Source organism: Phoca vitulina, unplaced genomic scaffold (assembly GCF_004348235.1).
Source record: "Phoca vitulina isolate PV1807 unplaced genomic scaffold, GSC_HSeal_1.0 scaffold27, whole genome shotgun sequence".
Classification (NCBI taxonomy): domain Eukaryota; kingdom Metazoa; phylum Chordata; class Mammalia; order Carnivora; family Phocidae; genus Phoca; species Phoca vitulina.
Window position 1 is genome coordinate 26569250 of NW_022589730.1, and position 23071 is coordinate 26592320.

Consider the following 23071-nt stretch of genomic DNA (forward strand, 5'->3'; position numbering starts at 1 on the left):
TTGATTCAGGCCCACGCTGTTTTTCTCCATCATTGCCTCCTCTTGCAACGGCTCTGTGATCCAACTAGTTGTCCAAGCTAAAATCTTAGGAGTTACGTTGATTTCTCTCCTTTTTTTTCACCTTTGCAGTCTTACCATCAACACATCCTGCTGGTTCTATCCTTAACGCATGTCCTGCTCGGTCTCCTCCTCGCACCTCTTTGCTGCCTCTTGGCGCAGTCCACCATCCCCCTGTCTGCTCTGGCTGGACGGCGTGGCCTCCCTACGGTGGCCAGAGGCAGCTTTCACATCGGGCCATGCGTTTCCTCCGCTTCAGCATGCTGCTGTATCGAGCGGCCCCCAAGCCCAGCTGGACCCGGTGCCGCTCAGCCCCGGGCCTCGATTCCTCTCACCGCCCACCACCCCACGGCCCTGTCCCTGCAGCCCGCTGGCCTTGTCCGTCCTCAGCCTGTTTGTATTTATTTGCCGTTCCTTCTCTAGAATGTTCTTCCTGGACCCCTGCTGATGCTCCAACTGTCTTTGTCCGGAAAGGCCGTCCTTGACCTCCTACCACCCTTCCAGGTGCCCTCCAGCCCCCTCGCCTGCTTTACTTTTATAGCGCTCATCCCTACCTGGCCCTGTGTTGCATTCGTATTTCATTGTCTCCTGTCCTGGAAGTCCGTGAGGGTGGGGGCTTTATCTGGCTTGGTCATCACGGCCTCCCGGCCTCTCCCAGTACCTGGCACGCAGTAGTGGGTCAGTAAATCTTCGGTGAGGAAAGAGGAGAACAGCCATCCGTCCAGGGGCCTGGCCTGGGAATGGGGGTGTTGGGCAGAGTGCGGTGTAATAAGGACGGAGCTGGAGCGTGCTGGGGCGTGGAAGAGGGAGGGCAGGGGAAAGCTCTGGCCGATAAGCAGGTAGCACCGAGAGACACGGTGAGGAAGAATGTTCCAGACAGAGACACGCCTCCAGGGAGAAAAGAGGACTGACTCACGCCCCTCATGCCGGGAGGGGGAGAAGGGCGCCAGAGGGCACAGAGGTGACAAGCGGGGTGGGAGGCGAAGGGCGAGGAGACCCAGAGGATGCCGCCTGTGGCATGGGCCCCTGGGGGGCAGGGTGGTGAAGTGGGGCAGGGGCAGTAGGGGAACCAGTGCTAGTTTAGACACCAGGAGGTGGGCTGGAGTTTACACAGAGGAGTTTTTCAGGGCTCCCTGGTCCAGCCCAGAAGGAAAGGCCACCGCATGTGTCCTCTTGCGTGGGATGTCGAGACACTGGATCGGGGGGCCCCGAAAAACCGCTGGCTGCAGGGGGGGAGGAGGGGCAAAAGACTTTGCCCCTGACCCCCCCAACCCCCACCCCATGCCAGGAATGACACCCCAGTGAAGTTCACACCGGGAGCAGATTAATCACAGGACTATCAGGGTTGCGTTCCCAACATCGGGCTTTTTTAGCTTCCAGCTCTGATACTTCAAATACCTCTGCAGATTCCCGTGCACAGATGGGGAACTGGTGGCCCAGAGAGAGCCAGCATCTAGTCAAGGGTCCGAGCCAGGTCTCTCCAGCCCCTGCCCCGGGGAGGGGAGCATCTCCCCTTGGCAGCTGTGACCTGTAGTCACTGACAGCCAAGCCCTTCTCGCTTCTCTCTGTACCTATTTGGGAAGACACTGCAGTCCTTTGAATTGTCAGGCTGCAATTTGCAGACTCTGTATTCGGTGCATTTGCTCTGACGGGTAGCGTGCTGTCTCGAGATGGCACCTGTTCTCGCTCTGAAATAGCGCTGAGCTCCCTGAAGGGGAGGGGGCTGCTCACCAAGAACCTCCCCCCACCAACTGTGGCTTGTCAGAATCAGGGAGAGGGAGTGCACTGCCGCGACAGAAGAACATGGGTTTGGGCTCTTGAAAGCCCTGGGAAAGCCCTTTCCAGCGCCCCCATTTACTAGCTGAATGACTTTGGGCAAGTTGCTTTACCGCTTGCAGTCTGAGTCTTGGGTATAAAATGGGGAAACAATGCCTGCCTCATAGGGCTGTTGGGAGGATTAAACAAGACAAAGTTAAAGAGTTCAGTATCAGGCTGCCATGGATGGTTGTGCAGGGTGGGCACTGCACAAAGATACCTAGCCAGCAGGTCACTCTCACTTGATAAGCCATGTGACTGGCACATGGCCTAATTCATCTGGAGAAAAAGGTACTTTTTCCTAATTTGCACAGAGGTGTCATACCCTCACCGGGTTCCTACCCAGTGTGGAATAAATAAACCACTCTGTGGTCCCCTGAGACTCTGCACCAGGTTCGAGAGGAGCCCAGGGCTGCCAATCGCTGAGCTGGGGCTGCTTCCCTGCTTGCTGGGCTGGTGGAAGCTCTTGCAGGATGTCGGGACCTCCCTGGGCTCCTGTTCTCTTGAACACCATCAGCACCTGGGGAGGAAAGGCAGTGTTAGCTGGTGTGAGCTGAATGCAAGGGCCTTATCTTGTACTGGCCAGTGGTGCCGGGGCTCAAAGTACGATGGCCTCCAAGAAAGACGCCATGGCCCCGACAAAGCTCTGGAGGGGGTTCAGGCCAACAGGAAAGCCCGCTGAGGGACAGGCTTGCGGAGAAAGGCTGGCAGGGATGCACGCGGGCCCCTGGGCACGCTGAAATGAGGCCTCCGCAGCCTGCAAAGCCAGAGCCCAAGTCTGGGGAGGAGGAGGGCTGTCATGGTCACCTCTGCCGTTGTCTTCTCCCTTAGGGGAGGCCATCACCCACTGGTCAGGCAGCAGGGGCTGCCCCCCCGGCAGTCCCTGAGGGCACCGAGATGGGGCAGGACGGACACAGCTTGGTGCCAGTCCCGGATGTGGCTGCCGGAAGCCAAGTGGCATCTGAGATGCCGCTGGGCTGACCAGCTCAGACTATTTATACCTGTGAGGTGCCAAATGTGATACTGAGCCCCTCGCCTCTGAGCTGGGCAGAGATCACCTTTCCAGAACTGGAAGAAGAGACAGTGACTAACTCACCTTGAGAGGCTAATGGAGTTGAGAAGGTGGGAGAAATTGCTTTTCTCAGTCTTATAGCAGGTTAAGGGGAAGCTTGAGCTGTTTCGAGGGAGATCCAGGACTTCAATAAAAGGGCATTTATTGGTGATTTCTAATAACGCAAAAATCACATAACCCCATTACAGAAAACATAAAAATACAGAAAAGTATTTTTAAAAATCGTGCATGGTCCCATTACTCAAAGAAGCCCACTGTTAGTGCCTTGTTATGGCCTTTCCCTTTGCCCCGGGCTTTCACATATGTATGTCCCATTCCTTTGGGAGATCACAGTGTTGTAACTTGCATTTTCCACTCAGCACTGTCATGCGAGCATCTTCCCATGTCATTCCACAAAGAAACCGGAAGCCTCATTTTTGACATCTGCATAGAAGTCTGTGTCCAGGCCAAACAAGGATTACCACGGCTTTTCCCAGAATGCAGGACGCAGGTGTCCTGTCAGGAGCAGAATGCGGGGGCAGGCTTGGCAGCGCTTGTTACAATCTCATTTCCCCAAGTTAGGTATCTTTAGAGACTGGTATGGAGCAGGGCAGGCCAGAGAAGCAGAGCCCAGGTCGGATGGGGACGTCAGCAAGAGCTATTAGCTCCATTTTCAGCTGGGAAAACGAGGGCTGTCGCCCTAGGCAGGGCGTGGTTTTGATGGCTTGGCTGGGGTACCACGTGGAGTGTTTTCAGGGTGGCTGGGCTTTGTCATAGTCGTGCCTTGTGAGACACACAGACGTGGGAGTCATTGCCAGGAAAGAAGAGGGTTTTATACCCACAGATGCCCAGAGACAGGAGGCACGCCACACCATTGGGGAGCACCCGGGTGGGGGGGTGGTCAGGAGCAGAGGGAGTGACGGGAAAAAGTGGGCAAGAGCCTCTACTGTGGTTTCTGTGGAAGAAACAGGTGAGACAGGTACACAGGCTTGGGAGTCATCAGTCTGAATAATTTCACTGGGCTCCGGGGCATAAAGGCTGCCCCTAGTTGTCTGGTACCTGGCCCTGGGATGATTAGGGCAGGGGGAAAGAGGCCCCCCATGGGAGGTAGTGGTGGTGGGGGGGGTTGTGAGCTCTGGATTGGTTTGTTTGCATAAGAAAGGTGCTCACAGGTGGTTACCATCTCAAGGAATTGGCTAGCCCTGGGAGGGACAGTCTCCCCAGGGTCAACAAGGCCCAGATGTTAAGGCCTCAGAAACACAGTTTATCCGTGGGTCTGCAGCAGAGACGGGTGATCAGGGACGTCCCCGCATCCAAGCAGAGCACAGCACGGGCTCTAGCCACGGGGTGGCGGGGAGGGGTTTCCTGGTAGCCGCGGAAGAAGGATGCCAGCCAATGAGACAGCAGAGAAACTTCCTGAGGGTACTTGTGCCTGTCCCAGCTCTGCCATCAGCCAGCCGAGGAGCCATAAGCAAGTCGCTGACTCTCGGGCAACTCTTGCCCTTTAATGGCAGGAGAAAGGAGCAAGAAAGGAGTGAACATTTCTTGGGCACTTGCTGTGCGCCGGGCATTGTCCTGGGACTTTCTCTGAATTTCTCATCAATATCTTCTCTCAACCCTGTCACACATGAACTGCACTTTTTGTGTGTGTGTATTTTACAGATGAAGAAAGTAAGGCTCACAAAAGTGATGGGCCTAGGGTGGCTTATGGGGGGTGGGGAAGGACTGTGACCCCGTTCTGAAAGCCTGTCCACCGAATAGCCACCAAACACACAGCACAAGACCATTTGGAATCACTGTACCTCCCAGTTCCCTGTATGGGTGAGGTTGGGGATTCAGGAGAGAGGGAGACCGAGGGGAGGCTGCCAGAGGTAAGGCGGGGAGGGCCTTATGGAGACATTGGAGGGGCTGCCTGATGGCAGGGTGGTGCTGCCTGGTCTTTGCGAGTTTCTTCCTCGTCTTTGTGGATCATCCATCGACAGTCATATTCTGGCTTGGTTAGTGAGTGGGAAACACTGAGGGATCATACTGTAGTGCTGCGTGGGCCCTTGGCTATCACGTAGTTCAAACAGATTATTTTAAGGAGGAGAAAGAAGAGGCCCAGAGCAGGCAAGCGATTGACCAAAGTCACACAGCTGGCTTAGCGGCATAACAAAGATGTGTCTGCAAGACTCCCAGCCCCCTGAGACCACTGGGGTAAGTCTCTCCTAAATAACTCCTGCACCATATGAATCTGGAGCTTTTCTTTGTAGCAGCCTGAGATCATGGATTCAGATGACCCAGTCGATTCCAAAGGACTTAGTGCCAATGGCTCTGGTTGCAAACGATGCTCTTTGTGATAAGACACCAGACCTCATTTATTGTTGTGTGACTGGAAGATGATGTGAGTTACAGCCAAGGTCATGGACTTTTCTGGTGGCCTCATCCCTTGTTCTTAATTGTAGGTAACAGAATCCATTGAGCTAGTGAAAGCAGAAAGGGATTTATTTAGGGGAAAGAATATAATATATAATAATAATAAATAATATGTAATAATAAATATAATGCATTTATATATAAATACAATATGAGGGTGTGGTGCCACTGCAGTTTATATATAATATATAATAATAAATAACATATAATAATAAATGTAGTATATTTACATAGAAATATAATCATGAGGGTGCTGCTACCACTGCAGTTTCCAAGAGCCATGCCGCTTCTGCTACATTCGCACCAGCAAAACAGTGCCTGGGGCCGCGTCATTCTTTACCTATTATAACAGCTCTGAATCAGTCTCATGTAAACGCTTCTGATTGGTTGAACCTAAATTGCATCCACACCCTAGCTGCAAGGGAGTCTGGGAAATGTAGTTTTTAGCTTTCCAGCATCTGTAGTACAAAAGGTACAGCGGTAACAAAGACAGAATCCCGGTGTTTGAGATATTCACAACACCGTTTGGAAGGGAAAACAGATACATAAACAGACTGTTATAATACAGTGTTATTTGCTCTAATTAACGACGTGGATGGAACTAGAGGGTATTATGCTAAGTGAAATAAGTCAATCAGAGAAAGACAATATCATATGATCTCACCGATAATGAGGAATTTGAGAAACAAGACAGAGGATCATAGGGGAAGGGAGGGAAAAATGAAACAAGATGAAACCAGAGTGGGAGACAAACCATAAGAGACTCTTAATCTCAGGAAACAACCTGAGGGTTGCTGGAGTGGAGGGGGTGGGAGGGATGGGGTGGCTGGGTGATGGACATTGGGGAGGGTATGTGCTATGGTGAGCGCTGTGAATTGTGTAAGACTGATGAATCACAGACCTGTACCCCTGAAACAAATAATGCATTATATGTTGATTTAAAAAAATGTTATATTTGCTTTTAATTAAGAGACAAAGTAAGAGGGACCCCAGGAGTGAGGGTCAGAGAAGGCTTCGCAGAAGTGGGGGCATTTGAGCTGGGTACTGAAGGATCAATTTGGGTTTGTCAGATGAGAAAGACAGACAAAGGAGTTCCAAAACACGGGGAAACAGAAAAAGGTGAGTGTGATATTTTGGGAATCCACAATGCCTAGTTCTTAGGAATTCTACTTCAATTCTTTCATGACATGAAAACAAGGAGCCAATTTCATTTTGTCAATAGGAGCCAATTTATTGTATAAAATGTTTTAATATTTAAAAATATTACTTAAAAGTACTGAAAAATATAACTTTAACCCTTAACCATTAAATTATATGAAAATTAAGAACAAATATTTTAAAATATATAATTTGAAGAGTTAAATATGATACTATATACAAAAGTTATTTAAATACAGGTATTTTAAGAAGAAGCCACTTTATTGGGTAAAATGCCTTTCTGTGTGTAAAGCAGTACATCCATGACACGGAAATGAGGCGTGTGAGAACACATGGGAAGTAGCCACCCCCATGTGTCGGGAAGGTTTCTGGGAAGTGCTCAAGGAATGATTTTATTTTAAATCCTCAGTCACGGCCCACAGGGCCCAGGAGAAGGCCTGGGTACTGCTCCCACTTCTGATTCGCCAGAGCCACCTGTCGCCAGGGCACTGACCCCGCATTTAGAGTGGCTCAACCCTGCAGGCTTCTGGATTCTCTGGTGTTGAGCTGTTCCAGGATCCAATCCCCCAGCCTTTTCTGAGCAACCTCCAGAGAGAGAGGCTGTGAGGACAGGCCCCATCCTGCCTCCGTGGCTGAGCTCAGCAGTGAATGGCTATATTTTATGTCTGTGGGAACCCTCCACCCACCAGCCATCGGGCAGGTACTCTTCCCTCTCTGGGCAGGTGGGAACTTCAGGTGTGAGAGGGGGCAGCTTTAAAGGTCTCCTCACCCAGTGGCTGTGGGAGGCCACAGGGCCCTTTTCAGGGGACACCAGCTGTCCTTATAGGTGAGTAGCCTCGAGTCAAAGTGCAGGCTCACGTCCCAGCTTTGCCATCTACCATCTACGTGGCTCTGGGCGAGTGAGTGAACTCCAGATGCTCATGCTGATCACTTACCCCGTAGGCTAGTTCTAAAGATGAAAAGTGGATGCATCCACAGCAAGCACTTGGCCTGAGGTAAGGGCTCAGCAAGCACTGGCTGGAACTGGATTCTGCGTGGAGCTGCAGAAGGGACCCTGAGGTGGCTCTGGCATGCGTGGAGCCCGCCGGTGTTGGGAAGGGCTTGGGCTCCCCTGTGGTGGGACCCAGCCCAAGCCTGGCCCGGTCCTACTGCTCATGGGACCTGAGCTCCATCTCCTTAGCCTCAGCTTTCTCAGCTGCCAAATGGGGAGAAAGAAATGTCAGCCTCACCTAGGCACAGCATGAGCATGAGGGTCAAGTGAGCTACTGACTTGTAGAAAAAGCAGCAGATCTTAGCTGTGCTCTTGTCCCATGGGGAGGAGAAAGGGGCAGGAAAGGGTTGAATGTGCTGCCTCACCAGAAGCTCGAGAATGAGACCATGCCTGGGGCATCCTCCCCCTTCCCTTCTCTTTTGCAGCCACTAATTTGGAACCAAACCTGCTTCTGAATGTCATGATTTGCTGAGATGAGTTCATGCCTTGTAAAGGCTTACACTCCTGGGGTAGTGGGGTGCTGGGAGTAATCAACCACCCAGTGATCAAGCCAGAGGGCCCCAGCAGTCCTGGGGGCCCCCCACCATCTGCTGGGGTGGGGCTGGTGCGCTCTGTTAATTTGACCAGGATCGACCCGCCCCCACCAAGAGCCCCACAGTCCGCCCCCAAAGTCTGGCTGGCTTCTTCGCGTAGTAACCTCTGTCCCCGTTGGTTCCCAGGTACTTTGAATTTTACGAGGGCCCATTTGAATATAACTCCACGAGATGCCTGGAGCTGAGGCACGAAATCTTGGAAGTGAAGGTGCTGTCCATGTGAGTGTGGCTGGGGTGGGTGGTGGGCACCTGGGATGGGGCAGGACCCCACAGAGTGAGAATGGCAGGCAGGACCCCAGGGCTGGGGGGGGAGGCGGGTGGTGGGGGCACGGACCCCACAAAGCGAGAATGAGATCTCCTTCCCCCGGGCCTCCGGCATTTGGAGAGCAGGGATAATTGTGCATTCTATGAAAAAAAGGCCAAGTTTGCAAGGTCACCTCTGGTGACTCAGGGGATTCAGTCCCTGTCTCAATTACCAGTTTCCGAGACATCATCCCCGGGCTCCTCCCGTATGGAAGCCGAGAGAGCACGGGAGCATCTTACCTGAAATTCAGGACTCTGAGTGGAGGGTTAAGCAGTGCCCTCTTGCTATGGCCTTTTCAACATTTTATGGTCATTAGTTAAAAACTTTTTAATTATTTAAATGATACAGCATTCAAGTGGTACAAAAAGGCGTATAGTGAAAATTCCCCTCACAGCCCCTCGGTCCTCCTCAGAGGCACCCCGGGTGTCCTTGTGCATCTCCCCAGAGTCCGCATCAACCAGCACCTGTGCACGGATATGCTTTATTTATTTATTTATTTTTCACAAATCACAAAAGAACTGTAGTTTCTGCTCCTCACTCAACAGTACAACACCTATGGCTCTTTTACAACCTATGGGAGAAAAAGCACATTATACGCTGCACATTTCAGTGAGTGGGAGCTTCCGCCAGCCTTCTCTCCCACATGGGGCCGCCACGAATTCATCACCCGCCGAGAGGAACGTTGTTGTGCTCATCAGGGCATTGGGTTTCAAGTAAAATTCATATGTATTTGCAAACAGTCCTATCTGGATGTGGAAGGACTATAGTTTATTCAGACTCAGGTGGTGTTGGGGGCTCTTGTGGACTCATGGGCCCCCGACACAATCCTGGGATCACGGTCCGTGGCCCCCAGGCAGCAGCCGCTGCGCCTTTCGCCATTTGACACGATTCCCATGCAGTGTGGGTCATAGACGGAGCATGGGCCTGGGGGGCTGGCAGACCTGGGATCTTACCAGCTCTGCATCTTTATACAAATTACTTAACCTCTCTGAGCCTTTCCTTACCTATAAAAATTGGGACACTATTACCTAGCTCTTACAGGTCACCACAAGACTAGTTGAAATAAGGTATGTGAGAGCAGATAGCCCTGCAGTCCACGCCCACAGTAGCACACATAATAGGTGCTCCGTCAGTGCTCATATGCCTCCCTCCCTTTTCTTCCCCTTCTGGACCCACCCCCAGGGGCAGTAGCTGCAGCAGGTTTTCGGGGCTGTCATTCAGAATCCAGAAGTTTAGTAGCTGCAGGGAAGCTCCCAGGACGCGTCCAGCTGGGGCTAGCTGCGTTACGGTCCTGAACTAACCAAAGGGCTCTGTACCCTCTCTAGAGGTAAACGCGGGAGGCAGCTCACCCTCCCATCAACCCCACCCAGCCCTGCGCTGAGCGCACACCGTGCACCATGGTCCCCGCCCTCATGGAGCTCACAGCCCAGCAGGGAAGCAGACAGTAATACCTACTTACCCTAGGGACACAAGGGGATGGCAGGGAACTGGGCTTGGGCTGGGGCGGGGAGGGGTTTTTCAGGCAAAGCTTCTCTGAGGAAGGGATGCTGGTGCTCCTGTTGGAAGGGCGGTCAGGAGGGAAGTAGGCCAGGAAGGTTCCAAACTGAGGGAACAGTCTGTGCAAAGGCCCTGTGCCGGGAAGAAGCCTGCTGTGTCCCCGCTCTGAAGGGTCAGGGCAGCTTGAATGCCAGTGTGTGTGGGGTGGGGGGACACGGGAGCCATGTTGCTGAAGGGGCAGACGGGGGCCCGACCTGGTGAGGCCATGCAGTGCGGACCGGGATTCAGATTCTGTCACTGTCTGAGGGCCGCGGGAACCCGTGGGAAGACTTTAAGCAGGTGGCGGTGGCGCGTGTGTGATGTGATCGGTGAGGAGTTGGGATTTAGTGGCAAACGTGGCCATCCGGACCTCAGGCACGAGCCAAATTCATCAGCTCCTAAGCAGAGATCCTTTGTCTTTTCCCGGAATTCAAAGACCTCGGGCCCTTAAATGTGCCATTCTGGAAAGCCAGGGCTTGTTAACAGCATGCCTTAGTGTCCTCAGAGGTAAATAAATTCGTTTTAAATTATAAAATGCAGATAGTTTCTTCATGGTCACCTCAGAGTCTAGACCCGAAGATCTGAGAGACCCCATAAGTGGGCCATCGTTCTCGGTGACTTCCCGTTCCTCTAGCCATGCACTGCCTCTGTGTTCGAGTTAGCCCCTCTGTGAGCTGGTGAGAGCCGCCATAACCAAGCACCACAGGCCGGGCACTTTGGTAGATCCCACAGCTCCGGAGGCGGGCGGTCTGAGATCGAGGTGCCGACAGGGTTGGCTGAGGAGGCCTCTCTGCTTGGCTTGCTGATGGCCGCCTTCTCCCTCCGTCTTCACATGGACTTCCTTCTGTACCTGTGTCCTCGTTTCCTCTTCTAATAAGGACATCCGTCATACTGGATGCGGGCCCACCCTAATGGCCTCATTTCAGCTTAACCACCTCCTTAAAGACCTTGTCTCCAAAGAGTCACATTCTGAGATCTTAGAGGTTAGGATCGCAACATAGGAGTTTTGAGGGCGAGACGATTCAGCCCCTGACAGTCCCTATCCCAGCTTCCACCCGGGCCCTGCATCACAATGTTGTGGGTGGGGTGAGGAACCTCACCTTTCCCATGATCGGTGCCCACCTTTGTCCCTCGTCAGGGACGCATGTTTGGTGCTCTGCACGTTACGCTGGAGCTCTCCTCTCTGCCTTGCGGCATCCGCTCTGGTCTCCTGAGCTGAGCAGCTGTCCCAGCTGGTGACCCCTGGGCCTTGCGCCACCCTGTGTCCTTCACCTCCGCGAGGTCCCTAGACCCTGGGAGTCTGGGCCCTGGTGGCCCTGGGGCTGTGAGAGGAGAGGAAAGGCGGAGGCTCTTTGCGGGGCACGGGCATGAGGCTGACGTCTCCTTTCCTGGCCCCACAAGCTGAAGCTCGGTGGGACCTCCAGGGCTGACATCAGAGATCCCAGAGGCCAGCCTCGGACTTGAATGGTCCTAGCATCAGCCGGGTACCTGCGGGCCTCATTGTGCTCTGGCCCGGGGCCATGAGCGCTGCTCCCAGTGGAGACTCTGAGTCATCCGGGAAAGGTTAAGTCGCCATCTGTGTGTGGAGGGGGCTGCGCGGCTGGGCTGGGAGGCCCTTAAGGCGTAAGAATGTCAGCCTGCATTCTGAGGAGACAGGGAGGGGTGTGATTCATCTGGGAATGATTCTGATCCAAAATTGCTGCAAACACTGGTAGAAACCAGTTAGCCGGAAAATTCCCACATGGAGAAGACCTTGGTCCCTGACGATGGCAGACGCAGGAGGAGTTACTCTGTGCTGATTTATTAGGAAAGGCGTCATCACTAATACTTGTACAAATTATTTATTTGAAGGTAGTCATTCTAGAGTCTCTTGGTTTTGGAGCCAGTTCCTGCCACCAGGTGGGGGTGGTGTCTGGGACGTCACCCTGGGGGCTCTCCTGCAGCCCCTTCCCCATCTTTCTGGGGTAGGGAGGCCTGCGCTGCACCCAGGAACAGAGGCTGGGAGGCCCCTTCGTGCCCAGGCGTCTCTGAGCCCCCGAGTCTGAGCCTGCACAGGCTCAGGACGTGGGCAGGGCACATATAGGAGAGCTGGGTGGAAACAGGAGGCCAGCGGAGGAACGGGGGAGAAAGAACAGAGATGGTCACGATCACCTCCTTATCCTCACCATCTGTTGCACATGACAGGAAAAATCAAGTAGGATCGAGAAGCTGGTAATAATAAAAAGCCACTGTCCCCTGCCCCACACCTTTGCCCTGCAGCCTGCTCCTTTGGACTCTGGCTGTTTCTTCTGGTCATTACCTCCACACCTCTCAGTAACACGCACCTGCTGTTATTTCTCAACTTACTGCCGCGTGCACTGACGTCCTGCCTTGGTGGGTGAGGATTCAGCCCCCTTATGCCACCCCCACCCCCTCCCCACTCTTCTGGGTTGGGGGATAGTGCTATTTTTAGTTCTTCTGTCTATAGATTGCCTGAGTAACTTATTTCTGGTTCTACCAAATACTGGCAGTATCTCTTGAGCCTGTACTTTGTAAGATGGGGCTATTAAAATCATCCCTATGTTTTGGTTCCTGTCGTCCGTGTATTTACCTTTAAAAGGTCATTCTATTGGTACCCATAACAAGCCTTTTTTGGGGGTTTCCTCTCTAGGTTGACTCTAAAATTTAAAGAACAGAAGATAGTGATTCTCCTTCCTTTCTTGTACATCCTCCCCCTCCCCTTTTTTTTCCTGGAGCTTCTACTCATCTTTTCCTTCTTGAACTCTTTGTCTCTATTATGCCCTATTTCGGGTTTCTGCTTGCCTCTCCAACCAGCCTTCCCCTCAGAGTTTCTCTTTATCCTTGTGCTCCAGTGTGGACAGCCTGCTCTCTTGCTGGGCCAGACGCCAATGTCCTGGGAACTTCCCTTCCCTGCCTCCTCTGCTTGGATTCAGTTTTGTGGAGAACCCATAGCTCCTTCTTGTTTACACCTTCATTTTGCTTCTACCCATCTTCCAGTCATTTCCAAATGATTGGTAGGAGGTCAGGTTTTGAGTTCTATGTCTAAATGACTTAATTCTTCCCTTATACCTGATTGTTGGTTTGGTGGGGTTGGAATTTTAGGAGAAAATCATTTTCCCCCCGAATGCGCTGAAGACTTCCCCCATCGCCTTCTAGTATCCAGGGCGATGGGAGCATGATGCCACCTGCTCCTTTGGAGGCGACCTGTTTTCTTCTCTCTGGACTGTTTCCGGATCCTGTGGTTCTGAAATGTCTGGATGATATGCTTCAGGATAGACAGCTGTTGGACCTCTTCATCCGGGGCTCATGTCCAAACTCTTGAACGTTCTTTTGGATTTTTAAAATATTGCCTAGGGCGCCTGGGTGGCTCAGTTGTTAAGCGTCTGCCTTTGGCTCAGGTCATGATCCCAGAGTCCTGGGATGGAGCCTCGGATCGGGCTCCCTGCTCCGCGGGAAGCTGCTTCTCCCTCTCCCACTCCCCCTGCTTGTGTTCCCTCTCTCGCTGTGTCTCTCTCTGTCAAATAAATAAGTAAAATCTTTAAAAATAAAATAAAATAAAATATTTCCTTCTCTCCATTCCTCTCTACTTCCTCTTTCTGGTCCTTCTAAGGGTTGTACACCGGACCTTCTGGATCGCTCATGTAGCGCTCCCTGTTTGATGCCATTTTTTTCTGTCTCTGCCCATTGCTTCCACTTTCTGAGAAAAGTCCTTGACTTCATTTTCCAGTTCTTTTAACGAACTTGTTCCCACCCCAGAGCTCTTTCTTTGTCCTCAGAGCAATCTATTCCTATCTTTAAGGATGTCATGTCTTTTAGACTCTCTGGAGACACTAAGTAGAGTATTTTAAAGTTGTATTTGGTTCTTCCAATATTTTTCTCTTTGGATATTTTTTTTTTAAAGATTTTATTTATTTATTTGAGAGAGAGAATACAAACCGGGAAGAGAGGCAGAGGGAGAGGGAGAAGCAGACTCCTCGCTGAGCAGGGACCGCCCCCCCCCCCCCCCCATGCAGGGCTCGATCCCAGGACCCTGGGATCATGACCTGAGCCGAAGGCAGACTGACCGAAGACAGACGGACGGAGCCACCCAGGTGCCCCTCTCTTTGGATATTTTAAATATCCCATGGTTTGTCTTCATCTGTTTCCTTCCAGTTGACCTGGTGATCCTTGGTTATCTTATTCATATTTAAATTTAGAACAAGAAAAAGCTGTTAGGAACTCTGTAGGAGAGCAGGCCTTCTTCAAGAGTCATTGTTGGAGATGCTACTCCTTTTGCTGTTAGAATGTCCAAAGCTTTTCACTGGGAATGATAATTTGTTTTTGTTTTTGTTTTTGTTTTTTGGTAGGAACTGACAGTCTGATTCAATCCGTCCCCTCCCTCTGCTGGACACTGAATATTTGGCTGCTGTGGGGGTGGGTTTGATGGTTCTGGATACAGACTTACAGCTGATGCTCATTTTCAGCACCATGCCCCATCTCCACCCTCCACCCCCTTTAAAAATGGCCCATGGGGTTGGACTCTGTCTCTGGGCCATGTCACCCCTCCATATGACCCCCCTCCTCCTTCCACACACTTGTCGAAATCTCTCTTCCACTGAACTCCCCCCACTGCCATCATTCTATTCATCTGGTAGGTCTATAACTTTTTTATTCCTCTTCTGGAATTTTAGTGGTGTCTGCAGAGAAAGGAGATCAGAGCCTGGGGTCAACCCCTCATCTTTAAAGTAAAGGTGATCTCTACATTTGTAAAGCAATTTATAAAGTATTTTTATGCATATTATCTCATTTGATCTTTCTGACAACCCTGGAGATTAGCAGGGCAGAGGTTATTATATCCGTTGTACAGATAAAGCATCCAAGTCTCAGAGAGATTCAATGACTTGTCCAAGGTCACACTGCAAGTTGGGGATGGAGCCAGGATTCAAGGTTGGTGTTCGGGCCCCAGCCTTTGTCCAGCGTGTGACAGGCATTGGGGGCACAGAGAATGGGACCCAGATGCTTGACAGTTGGACTTGGGACTCCGGCCTGCAGTCCTGCGAGGACTGTGTTTCCAGGAGGTATCTGAGGCACTGGCCATGTCGGGTGCTGTTCTAGGGGCCTATGGGTTGCAGAGAGCAGGGGAGGGAAGAGTGGGTGAGGCGGGGGGTGCTATGTAATGCCTCTCTTCTGATGTCACATTAACCTGAGACGTGAGGGCTACTGTGGGAGGTTTGGGGAAGCCAGAAGGAAGGCATCAGCTTGGAAGGAGGGGTTCCTTCCAGCTCCTTAAACCTGCCAACTAAGTTCCTGCCCCAGTGCCTTTGTACTCACTTTTCTCTTTGCCTGGACTACTCCTTCCCCAGATGTGTACATGGCTCACACCAGCCATTTCAGTTCTTTGTACAAAGTTCTCCTCTTCAGGGAAGCCTTCCCTGACCAACCCTTCTGAAACAGTCACTTTTTAGTTCCTTTACCTTGCTTCATTTTTCTTCATAGCACTCACCTCTCCCTGACATGGCATTATTATCTGTTTTCTTTTTCTTAGTTGGGGTAATAACACTTGACACGAGATCTGCCCTCTTAAGCGTATAATCCAGTATTGTTAAATGTCGCACTAAGTTGTACAATGGGTCTCTAGCACTTATTCATTAGAATAAGTAGATCGTGGAGCAGCCAGACGCTCCCCCTTTCTCTTTCCCAAAGCCTCCAGCAACCACCATCCTACTCTCTGTTTCTCTGAGATCGACTATTTAGATGCTTTGTGAGTGGAATCATGTCATGTACATCCTTCCGTGACCGCCTTATTTCACGCAGCACGATGTCCTCCAGATTCATCCAGCTTGTCACCTATGGCAGATTGCCTTCTGGTGAAAGGCTGAAGAGTATCCCACGGTACCTCTGTAGCACATTTTCTTTATCCATTCACTCATCAGGGGACATTTAGCTGGTTTCCATGCCCTGCTTACTACTGAATAATGCTGCAGTGAACATGGGAGTGCACCTAGTTCTTTTCCCATCCTGATGGCAATTCTTTGGGGTATATACCCAGAAGTGGAGTTGCTGGATCATAGGGTAGTTCTATTTTTAATTTTTGGAGGAAGCTCCATGCTGTTTTCCATGCTGGCTGTGCCAGTGTGCATTCCCACCAGCACTGTGCCAGGCTTCCCTTTTTGCCACATCCCCGCCAACGCTGGTGATCTTTTTTGTTTTCTTGATTTTAGCCATCCTAACAGGTGTGAGATGATATCTCGTTGTGGTTTCAATTTGCCTTTCCCTGATGATGAGTGATGTTGAGTGCCTTTTCATGTGCGTGTTGGCCGTCTAGATGTATTCTTTGGAGAAATGTCTGTTCAAGTCTTCTGCCCATTTTATTTTTATTTTTTGTTTAATTTTTATAAAAGATCTTATTTATGTATTTGAGAGAGAGGAGAGAGAGCACGAGCGGTGTGGGGGGCAGAGGGACAGAGAGAAGCAGACTCAGCGGGGACGCTGAGCAGGGAGCCTGATGCAGGGCTCAATCCCAGGACCCCGGGATCATGACCTGAGCCAAAGGCAGATGCTTAACTGACTGAGCCACCCAGGTGCCCCACTTCTGCCCATTTTAAAATCAGGTTATTTGGTCTTCTGCTATTGAGTTGTAGGAGTTTCTTATCTATTTTGGATTTTAACCTCTTATCAGATATATGGTCTACAAATACTTTCTCCTGTTTTGTATGTTGACTTTTCACCCTGTTGTGGTCCTTTGCTGTATAGAAGCTTTTTAGTTTGACATGATCCCATTTGTCTATTTTTGCTTTTGTCATTTGTGCTTTTGTTGTCATATGCATACATATCTGTTTTCCATTTGCCTCCTTACTAGTATTTAAGCTCCATGGGAACAGCGGGCTGTTTTGTTCTCTGCTCTATCCCCAGTTCCTGCCATATAGAGGAGTTCAATCAATAATTATAGACTGTATTTGAACTCAGACTTATGGATTCATTCACTAATTTATTGATATGCTCAACACTTATTTCCCACACATTGGCCGTGTGCCTTAGCACTGGATTTATGGGAGTGACCTCAGACATGACCCCCTGACCCCACAGTATTTACTATCTTGTGGGAAAAATTAGGAGTGAGTAAGGACAGGTTATGGGTTTTACAAAAGGGAAAAGTCAGGGGATCGTGAGCAAGCATCCTCATGGCAGTGCAGTTTAACCATAAAAATAACTTTCCTCTCTCAGGAACTTTCCGTGCCACTTCCCATGCCTAGCCCTTTATTGTATCATTTTATTTAATAATCTTAACAAATCTGGGACTGTGAGTGATAATCTATTATTATGCTCATTATATAGATGAAGCTCCGAGAGGTCAAATACCCTGTCTGAAGTCCCTTAGTTAGGAGGTGTCTGAACTGGGTCTGGGGCCCAGCTCCTCTTCTGGCTCCAAAATCCACACACTTTGCTGCCATCCGGTATGACTTCTCCGGCAATCACCCCTCCCCGCACCAGTCATGTGTGCGTTCCTTCTGTGGGGGAGGCTTGCCCTCTTTGGGAGCAACTGTTTCCCCGCCAACAAAACACAGGGGACCCAGCTCGGTAGAATGAACCTGGTTTTTACTTTACGGTTAAGTGAGTATTTGCCCTGTTTTTAGAATCAAAGACCTCTTTGAGAAGCCAATGAAAGCTTCAGATTCTCCCCTAAGATACGCACATGGGTGGACAGACAGGGGATTTTGTCTATAATTCGGGGCGTTCCTGAGTTCCCTTAAGGCTGGTGGCTCCGTTGACAGAACTGACAATGAGGAAGGTGGAAGGCATGCTTGCAGGAGAGCGGTTGGCTATCTCTAGGAATGAGCAAGGCCCCAGATGCCGGAGCAGCCACAATACCCCAAATAAGAAAACACAGTTCGTGGAAAGGACCAGCCCAGGATGTGGCCCCTGGGGAGCAGGAAGGGAGGTTTGGGAATGCCGACACTGTCCAGCCTGGCCCCTCTCACGTGCTCTTCTGTCCTTGCCTCCCAAAGGGTGAAGCAATCGGAGCTGTTCGACAGATGGAAGAGCCTGCAGATGTGCAGATGGGCGATGAATATCTCTGAAGCCAACCAGTTCAAGTATCTGTGATTTGTCTGCCCTCCCCAGCCCTGCCGTGGGTGCTGTTCTCCTTCCTGCCACCCCGGCCCGCAGGGCCCAGCCCCGGGCTCATCTTCCCCAGAGCTGGCCCCGCCTGGTCTTTGGGATCTGGGCCATGGGGAGGTTCTGACTCAGTGCACAGGCTGAGATGGGCACCTTGCTGGTGGCTGTCCCCCACATTCCGGCCCTTCGTCCTCACGGCAGCCCCGCGGGGTCGGGGGTGTTGTCTCCACGACAGCCCGTCACAGTGCCGTGCTGGGCTCCATGTCTCCAGCAGGCCTGAGCGAGAAGGCGCGCTGAGCATCTCCTCTGGCCGCCCCCTGTCAGCACCCCCTCGTGGGGCAGCCTGCACCAGACGTGTGAGGCCTGCTGCAGATTCGTCTCTGATTGCTTTCTCACCCAAAGTGATAGGTTATAAGCTCCCAGAGAGGCAAGAGCTGTAGCTTCAGGTTCCCCTGTCTGCGAGAGCTAAGCAGCCAGCAGGTGTCCACAAATTCCTTTTGATCGGTGGGAACTGTAGGGTCTCTCCTTCGCTGAACTCCTGTGAGCTCTCAGTATTGTTGTGGTGCAGATGGAGCTCACGGGGTGGAATCGGTGGGATTCTAGGAATGTGTGCATGAACCGGAGGCAGGCAAGTCAGGCTGGAGTTCACATGTACCGAGGAGCCGTCAGCATGCAGCCGTCCTACCCGGGAGGCTGTGGAAAGCAAATGACACTCAGCATTTTGTCTTTTCCTTCGAAGTCATTTGTTCCAGTTCGCTGCAGTTCCGGGCCCCATCTAGGGACCGAGTCGTGGTTTTAAGTGGCACATTTCTAGAAATGAGGATGTCTAGCGTGGTAACCCCTGAAGAGCAGGTGCCAGCAGCCCCAACCCAGAGGCCCCGATGAGCCTGCAGATTCCTGGCTAAGGCCCCACATGCCCCCATCATAAAAGTCGAACGTGAACTTGGAGCAGAGTGCTGGAAAGCAGGAACAGGGCCAAGATCTGTGTGGCAGGTGCCACCCCAAATCTGCCTCTTAGCAAGAGGTGATACGGTGGGCACTGCATGGGCAGATGCCCCCGGGGATGGCCGAGGCCTGAGCGTCCTGGTGGTGTGGCTCATCCACACCCAGCCTAGACGAGGTCCATGAGATGCAAAAGGATGTTGTCCGGGCTGAGAGCTGAGAGAGGCCCAGAAGTCTCCTTGCTGGGATTCACAAATCTAAGGGAATAAGGAAGCAACAGGAAGGTGAGGTGACAGAAGAAAAACGAGGATGAGTGTAGGGGCCTTCAGCAGGGATCAGCCGGCACTATCCTGGGGAGAGGCTCCGGGGCAGCGGGGACCCTTCCGGGGGCGGCGGGGGGTGGGCGGGGAGTAGTGTCAGGTGTGGAAAAGGGAGATGACATCAGGTCTTGCTAGGCTCTAAATGGAAAAACCTTCAAGGCCACTGGGTGGCCTCCCTTTGCTCTCGTCACAAGCTCATTAAACCGTGATGAGATTCTTAACTCAGGCTTGTAAGAGCCTGGCACGGTGAAGTGGGTGGCGTGGAAGGGGTGTGCTAGAAGAGGGACATGAGCTTTCCAGTTGTAGGAGAGGGGCCCTTTAACTGAGGCCTTCCCCCACCCTACTGCCTACAAATAGACACATTGGCATTCTGGTTTACGTATCAGTCATTCGTGAACTTGGTTAATGGGAGTCAGTCTCCCTCTATGGAGTACTCTCCAGCAGGCTGACAAGATTGAGTTCCTGGACCAGCAAAGCTAAATGGGCCAGTCCTGACCCATGGCCTCTGCCTGGCCCCCACTCTGGGAGGCCTTAGTCACATTCTGAAACTCAACACTCCACAGGAAAGGCCTCTGTGACCAGCAGACAGCTGAGCGCCCCAGTGAAATCCTTGCAAGAGAGAAAGTCATAAAAAATAATTTTATAACCTTCCTGGCTTTGGCAACCTACAGTCACAGAATTACAGAGGGTCAGAGGTGGACCAGCCAAGGCTGCATTCTACAGACGAGGAAGCTGAGGTCCAGCCTGGGGAAGACACCTGACCAGGGCCCCACCGCTGGTGGGAGCAGACCAGAAACTAGAACCCAAGCCTCTTGACACCAGGGTGGCAACCCCAAGTTTCCATCCCAGACCTTGGAGGGGAACTTTCCAGAAAGCTCCTCCTCAAACGTTGGTGGTGGTCATCATCCCAGCTCCATGGAGAAGGTGTCCCATCCCTCCTGGGGCCTCCTAGGTGCTGCATGGGACTGTGTCTGGAGCCAGTGTTGGGGGGAGGAGGCCAGTGTGGACTTGGCACCCACTGCTGCTTCTGGAAGAAATGGAGCCTTGTGGACTCAAAGCCCCCATGTGAGAGAGTAGAAGTTGGCCTGCTTTGTTAGCTGTGGAGGGCTTTGGGCCCCCAGGGCAGGGGAGGGCGGGGCCCAGAGCCCTACCCCTCACCAGGCCTCAGAGAGGGAGTGACCAGGTGGAGCACTAGCTGCGACCCAAGGGATGACGGACAACTCTGCCGTCTCTGGCCTGGCCGGCTCCCAAGTCTGCCTCAGCAGCTACCTTCTCCCTAGGAGGGTTTATTTTTTTATTTTTTATTTTTGTAAAGCCTACTTGCATCATCTGAGCTTTAACCCTTCTGTAGCTTGTGTTTGAGTATTTTTTTGTGAGTGAAAGCCAGCGCCTTTTTTTTTTTTTTAAAAACAGTGAACTCCTGAGAACCTATTTTGGAAATCAGTCCGACTCCTCTTTCTGCAGGAAGTGGTCCAGCATCAGCCCACCAGCCCACTTTCTGATGACCCCCCTTCCTAAAACTCTAAACGATTGAAATTGCACGCTTCCATTGACCATTTTGTCTTGGGTTTTTCCTCCCCTGAGACAGGATAAATGCCTTGTTTATAGTCTGCTAGGGGCCAGGAACCCAAGGATGAGCTCTCTATCCCCAGATTTCCATCAAGGCTGGAGAAACATTTCCAGCAAGTAGTAGAATGCTTAGTGGATCTTGATGAGCACCCGAGTGAGGCGTGCTTCATCCCACCATGGCCAGCAGCTGGCTGTCCACACTCGTGTGACTAACACCGGGCAGGATCCAGAGAAGCAGGGTCCCTGCCATCAAGGGGCTTTCATTCAGGCGGGGAGGGAGTCGGTAGGTGATGAAGTAGGTGGTATCCAGTCTGGGCACCAGGTCTTCGGAGGCCAGTGAGGTCCGTGGGGTGGGCAGCTGGGAGCTCACGGGGAGCAAGGACGGTGAGAGGAGAGGAGGAAAGGCCCAGGCACTGGGAGGCATGTTGAAGGCAGAAGAACAGCATGAGCAGGGGTGTGGGGTGGGGGGTGAGTGCAGGAAGGGGTGGGTGGGAGAGCACGGAGCTCCCTGATCACCTTGAGGAGCCTCAGTTCCATGACCCCCTGTTCTTCCAGAAGCTTGGCTCTGCCCCATATCACCTGTCTCTCCCGCTCTGTCTCCTGCCTGGCAGGTCCACTCTGTCCAGGTGCTGCAATGCCCCCTCCTTCCTCTTCACCACCCAGAAGAACACCCCCCTGGGGACGAAGCTCAAGTATGAAGTGGACACCAGCGGCATCTACCACATCAACCAGGAGATCTTCCGCATGTTTCCCAAGGTGCTGCTTTGGGCAGGGCAGTCTGGGCGGGGCAAAGGGGCGACCCCATCTGGCCCTATGCGGCCCTGCCCTTGGGGTGTGGCATCCCTCTGCCGTGCCCTCCGCACCCACCGTCCTGGCTCTGGTTGGCTCAGCAGACTGCCCTCCAGGGCTCCTGTCTTGGCCCAGTGAATGCCAACTGGCTACTCTTTGAGTGACTTTGCTTATCGAATTTTGGTTATTGCATTGCTTGCCGAGGACATCCTGAAGATACCTGGGACAGTGATTAAGTCTCCCACTGGAGGCAGGCGCAGGAGGAAAAAACGTTCATGCAAAGGTGTGCCCAAGAAATCACAAACCAGTAGAAAGCAAAGCGAGAAAGATTGATCTCACATTGGCTGACCTTGGATGGTTATGTTATGATGTCTTCCAAGGCTTCAGTCTCCCTGTCCATAACACTGGAGTTTGGGCTAGGAATAGGTGTGGCTGCTCATAACAGAGAATCTCACTTAAACAAGTTAGATGTTAATTGTTCTCCTTTACATAAAAGAAGTCTGGAGCTAGGTTGTTCTTCAGGGCTAGCACGTGGCTCCCTGGCCACCACGGGGAAGAGGGTAAGTGATCCCCCTGCGTGAACGGCTCAGGTCACTGAAGGCTGGGCATATGCACTCACCTGTGGCCTGATCGCGGCATCAGACTCTCAGAGAAGGGGCCCTGGAACCTGCATTTTCAGCTCATTCTGATGGTTATCATCTAAAGAGGAGGAAGATTTCACTGGATGTGTGCATAAGCACCTCCTGGAGACTGCTGGGTCCAGAGCAGGACTTAGTGGGTCCAGTGTGTAGACATGCTGAATGGGGGCGTGTTCAGGTCTTTCTGGATGAAATCCGAGGGTCTGGGCTGCCCTGCTTCCACGGGAGGGCTCATGAAACAAAGCCTAGGGCTCCCTGCGTTCTGGTACTTGCACAGAGGGTCACACAGACTCTCCCCCATCACAGCGCTGGAGGATGATGGATACAAGCCAGCTTCTACGAGGTGGGTCTTGCAAGGCCCGGAACGGAGGCTGGGGACAGCAGGTGGATTTGCATCTCGTGCGGGTCGTGCCCGTGGGTGACACACAGCTCGGTTATGACATATGGGTCCACGGAGGGCCATGGGTTTGGACTGCCGAGGCCCAGGGAGTTAGAGCAGGGTTGCCAAATGTTCCCTGGAAAGGGCCGGAGAGTAAACATTTTAAGTTTTGCAGGCCATATGGTCTCTGTCACAGCTATTTACCTTTCTGGTGCCAGCACGAAGCGGCCACAGACCTCCGTGAGCCAGTGAGGGTGGCTGGGCTCCAGGAACACTCTAGTTCCTATTAGGCACTGAAATGTGAACCGCACCTAATTTTTACATGTCACAAAATCTTCTTCTTTTGATTTTCCCCCCAACCATTTACAAAGATAAAATCCATGCTTAGCTCTGGGGCGGGGGGGGGGGGGGGGGGGGGGG

The 23071-nt window shown here is 52.0% G+C and overlaps 1 protein-coding gene across 3 annotated transcripts in view; it reads left to right on the top strand.

Annotated features, from left to right (window-relative positions):
* ST8SIA5 (ST8 alpha-N-acetyl-neuraminide alpha-2,8-sialyltransferase 5) overlaps positions 1-23071 on the top strand; it is a 55607-nt gene that overhangs the window by 23486 nt on the left and 9050 nt on the right. For 2 of the 3 annotated variants that reach the window (XM_032422644.1, XM_032422646.1), the window contains 3 exons: positions 8207-8299; positions 17906-17992; positions 21457-21601. In XM_032422644.1, the coding sequence (XP_032278535.1) occupies positions 8207-8299; positions 17906-17992; positions 21457-21601 (325 nt within the window). The remainder of the gene's footprint in view (positions 1-8206; positions 8300-17905; positions 17993-21456; positions 21602-23071) is intronic. The other variant, XM_032422645.1, reaches the window with a different exon arrangement.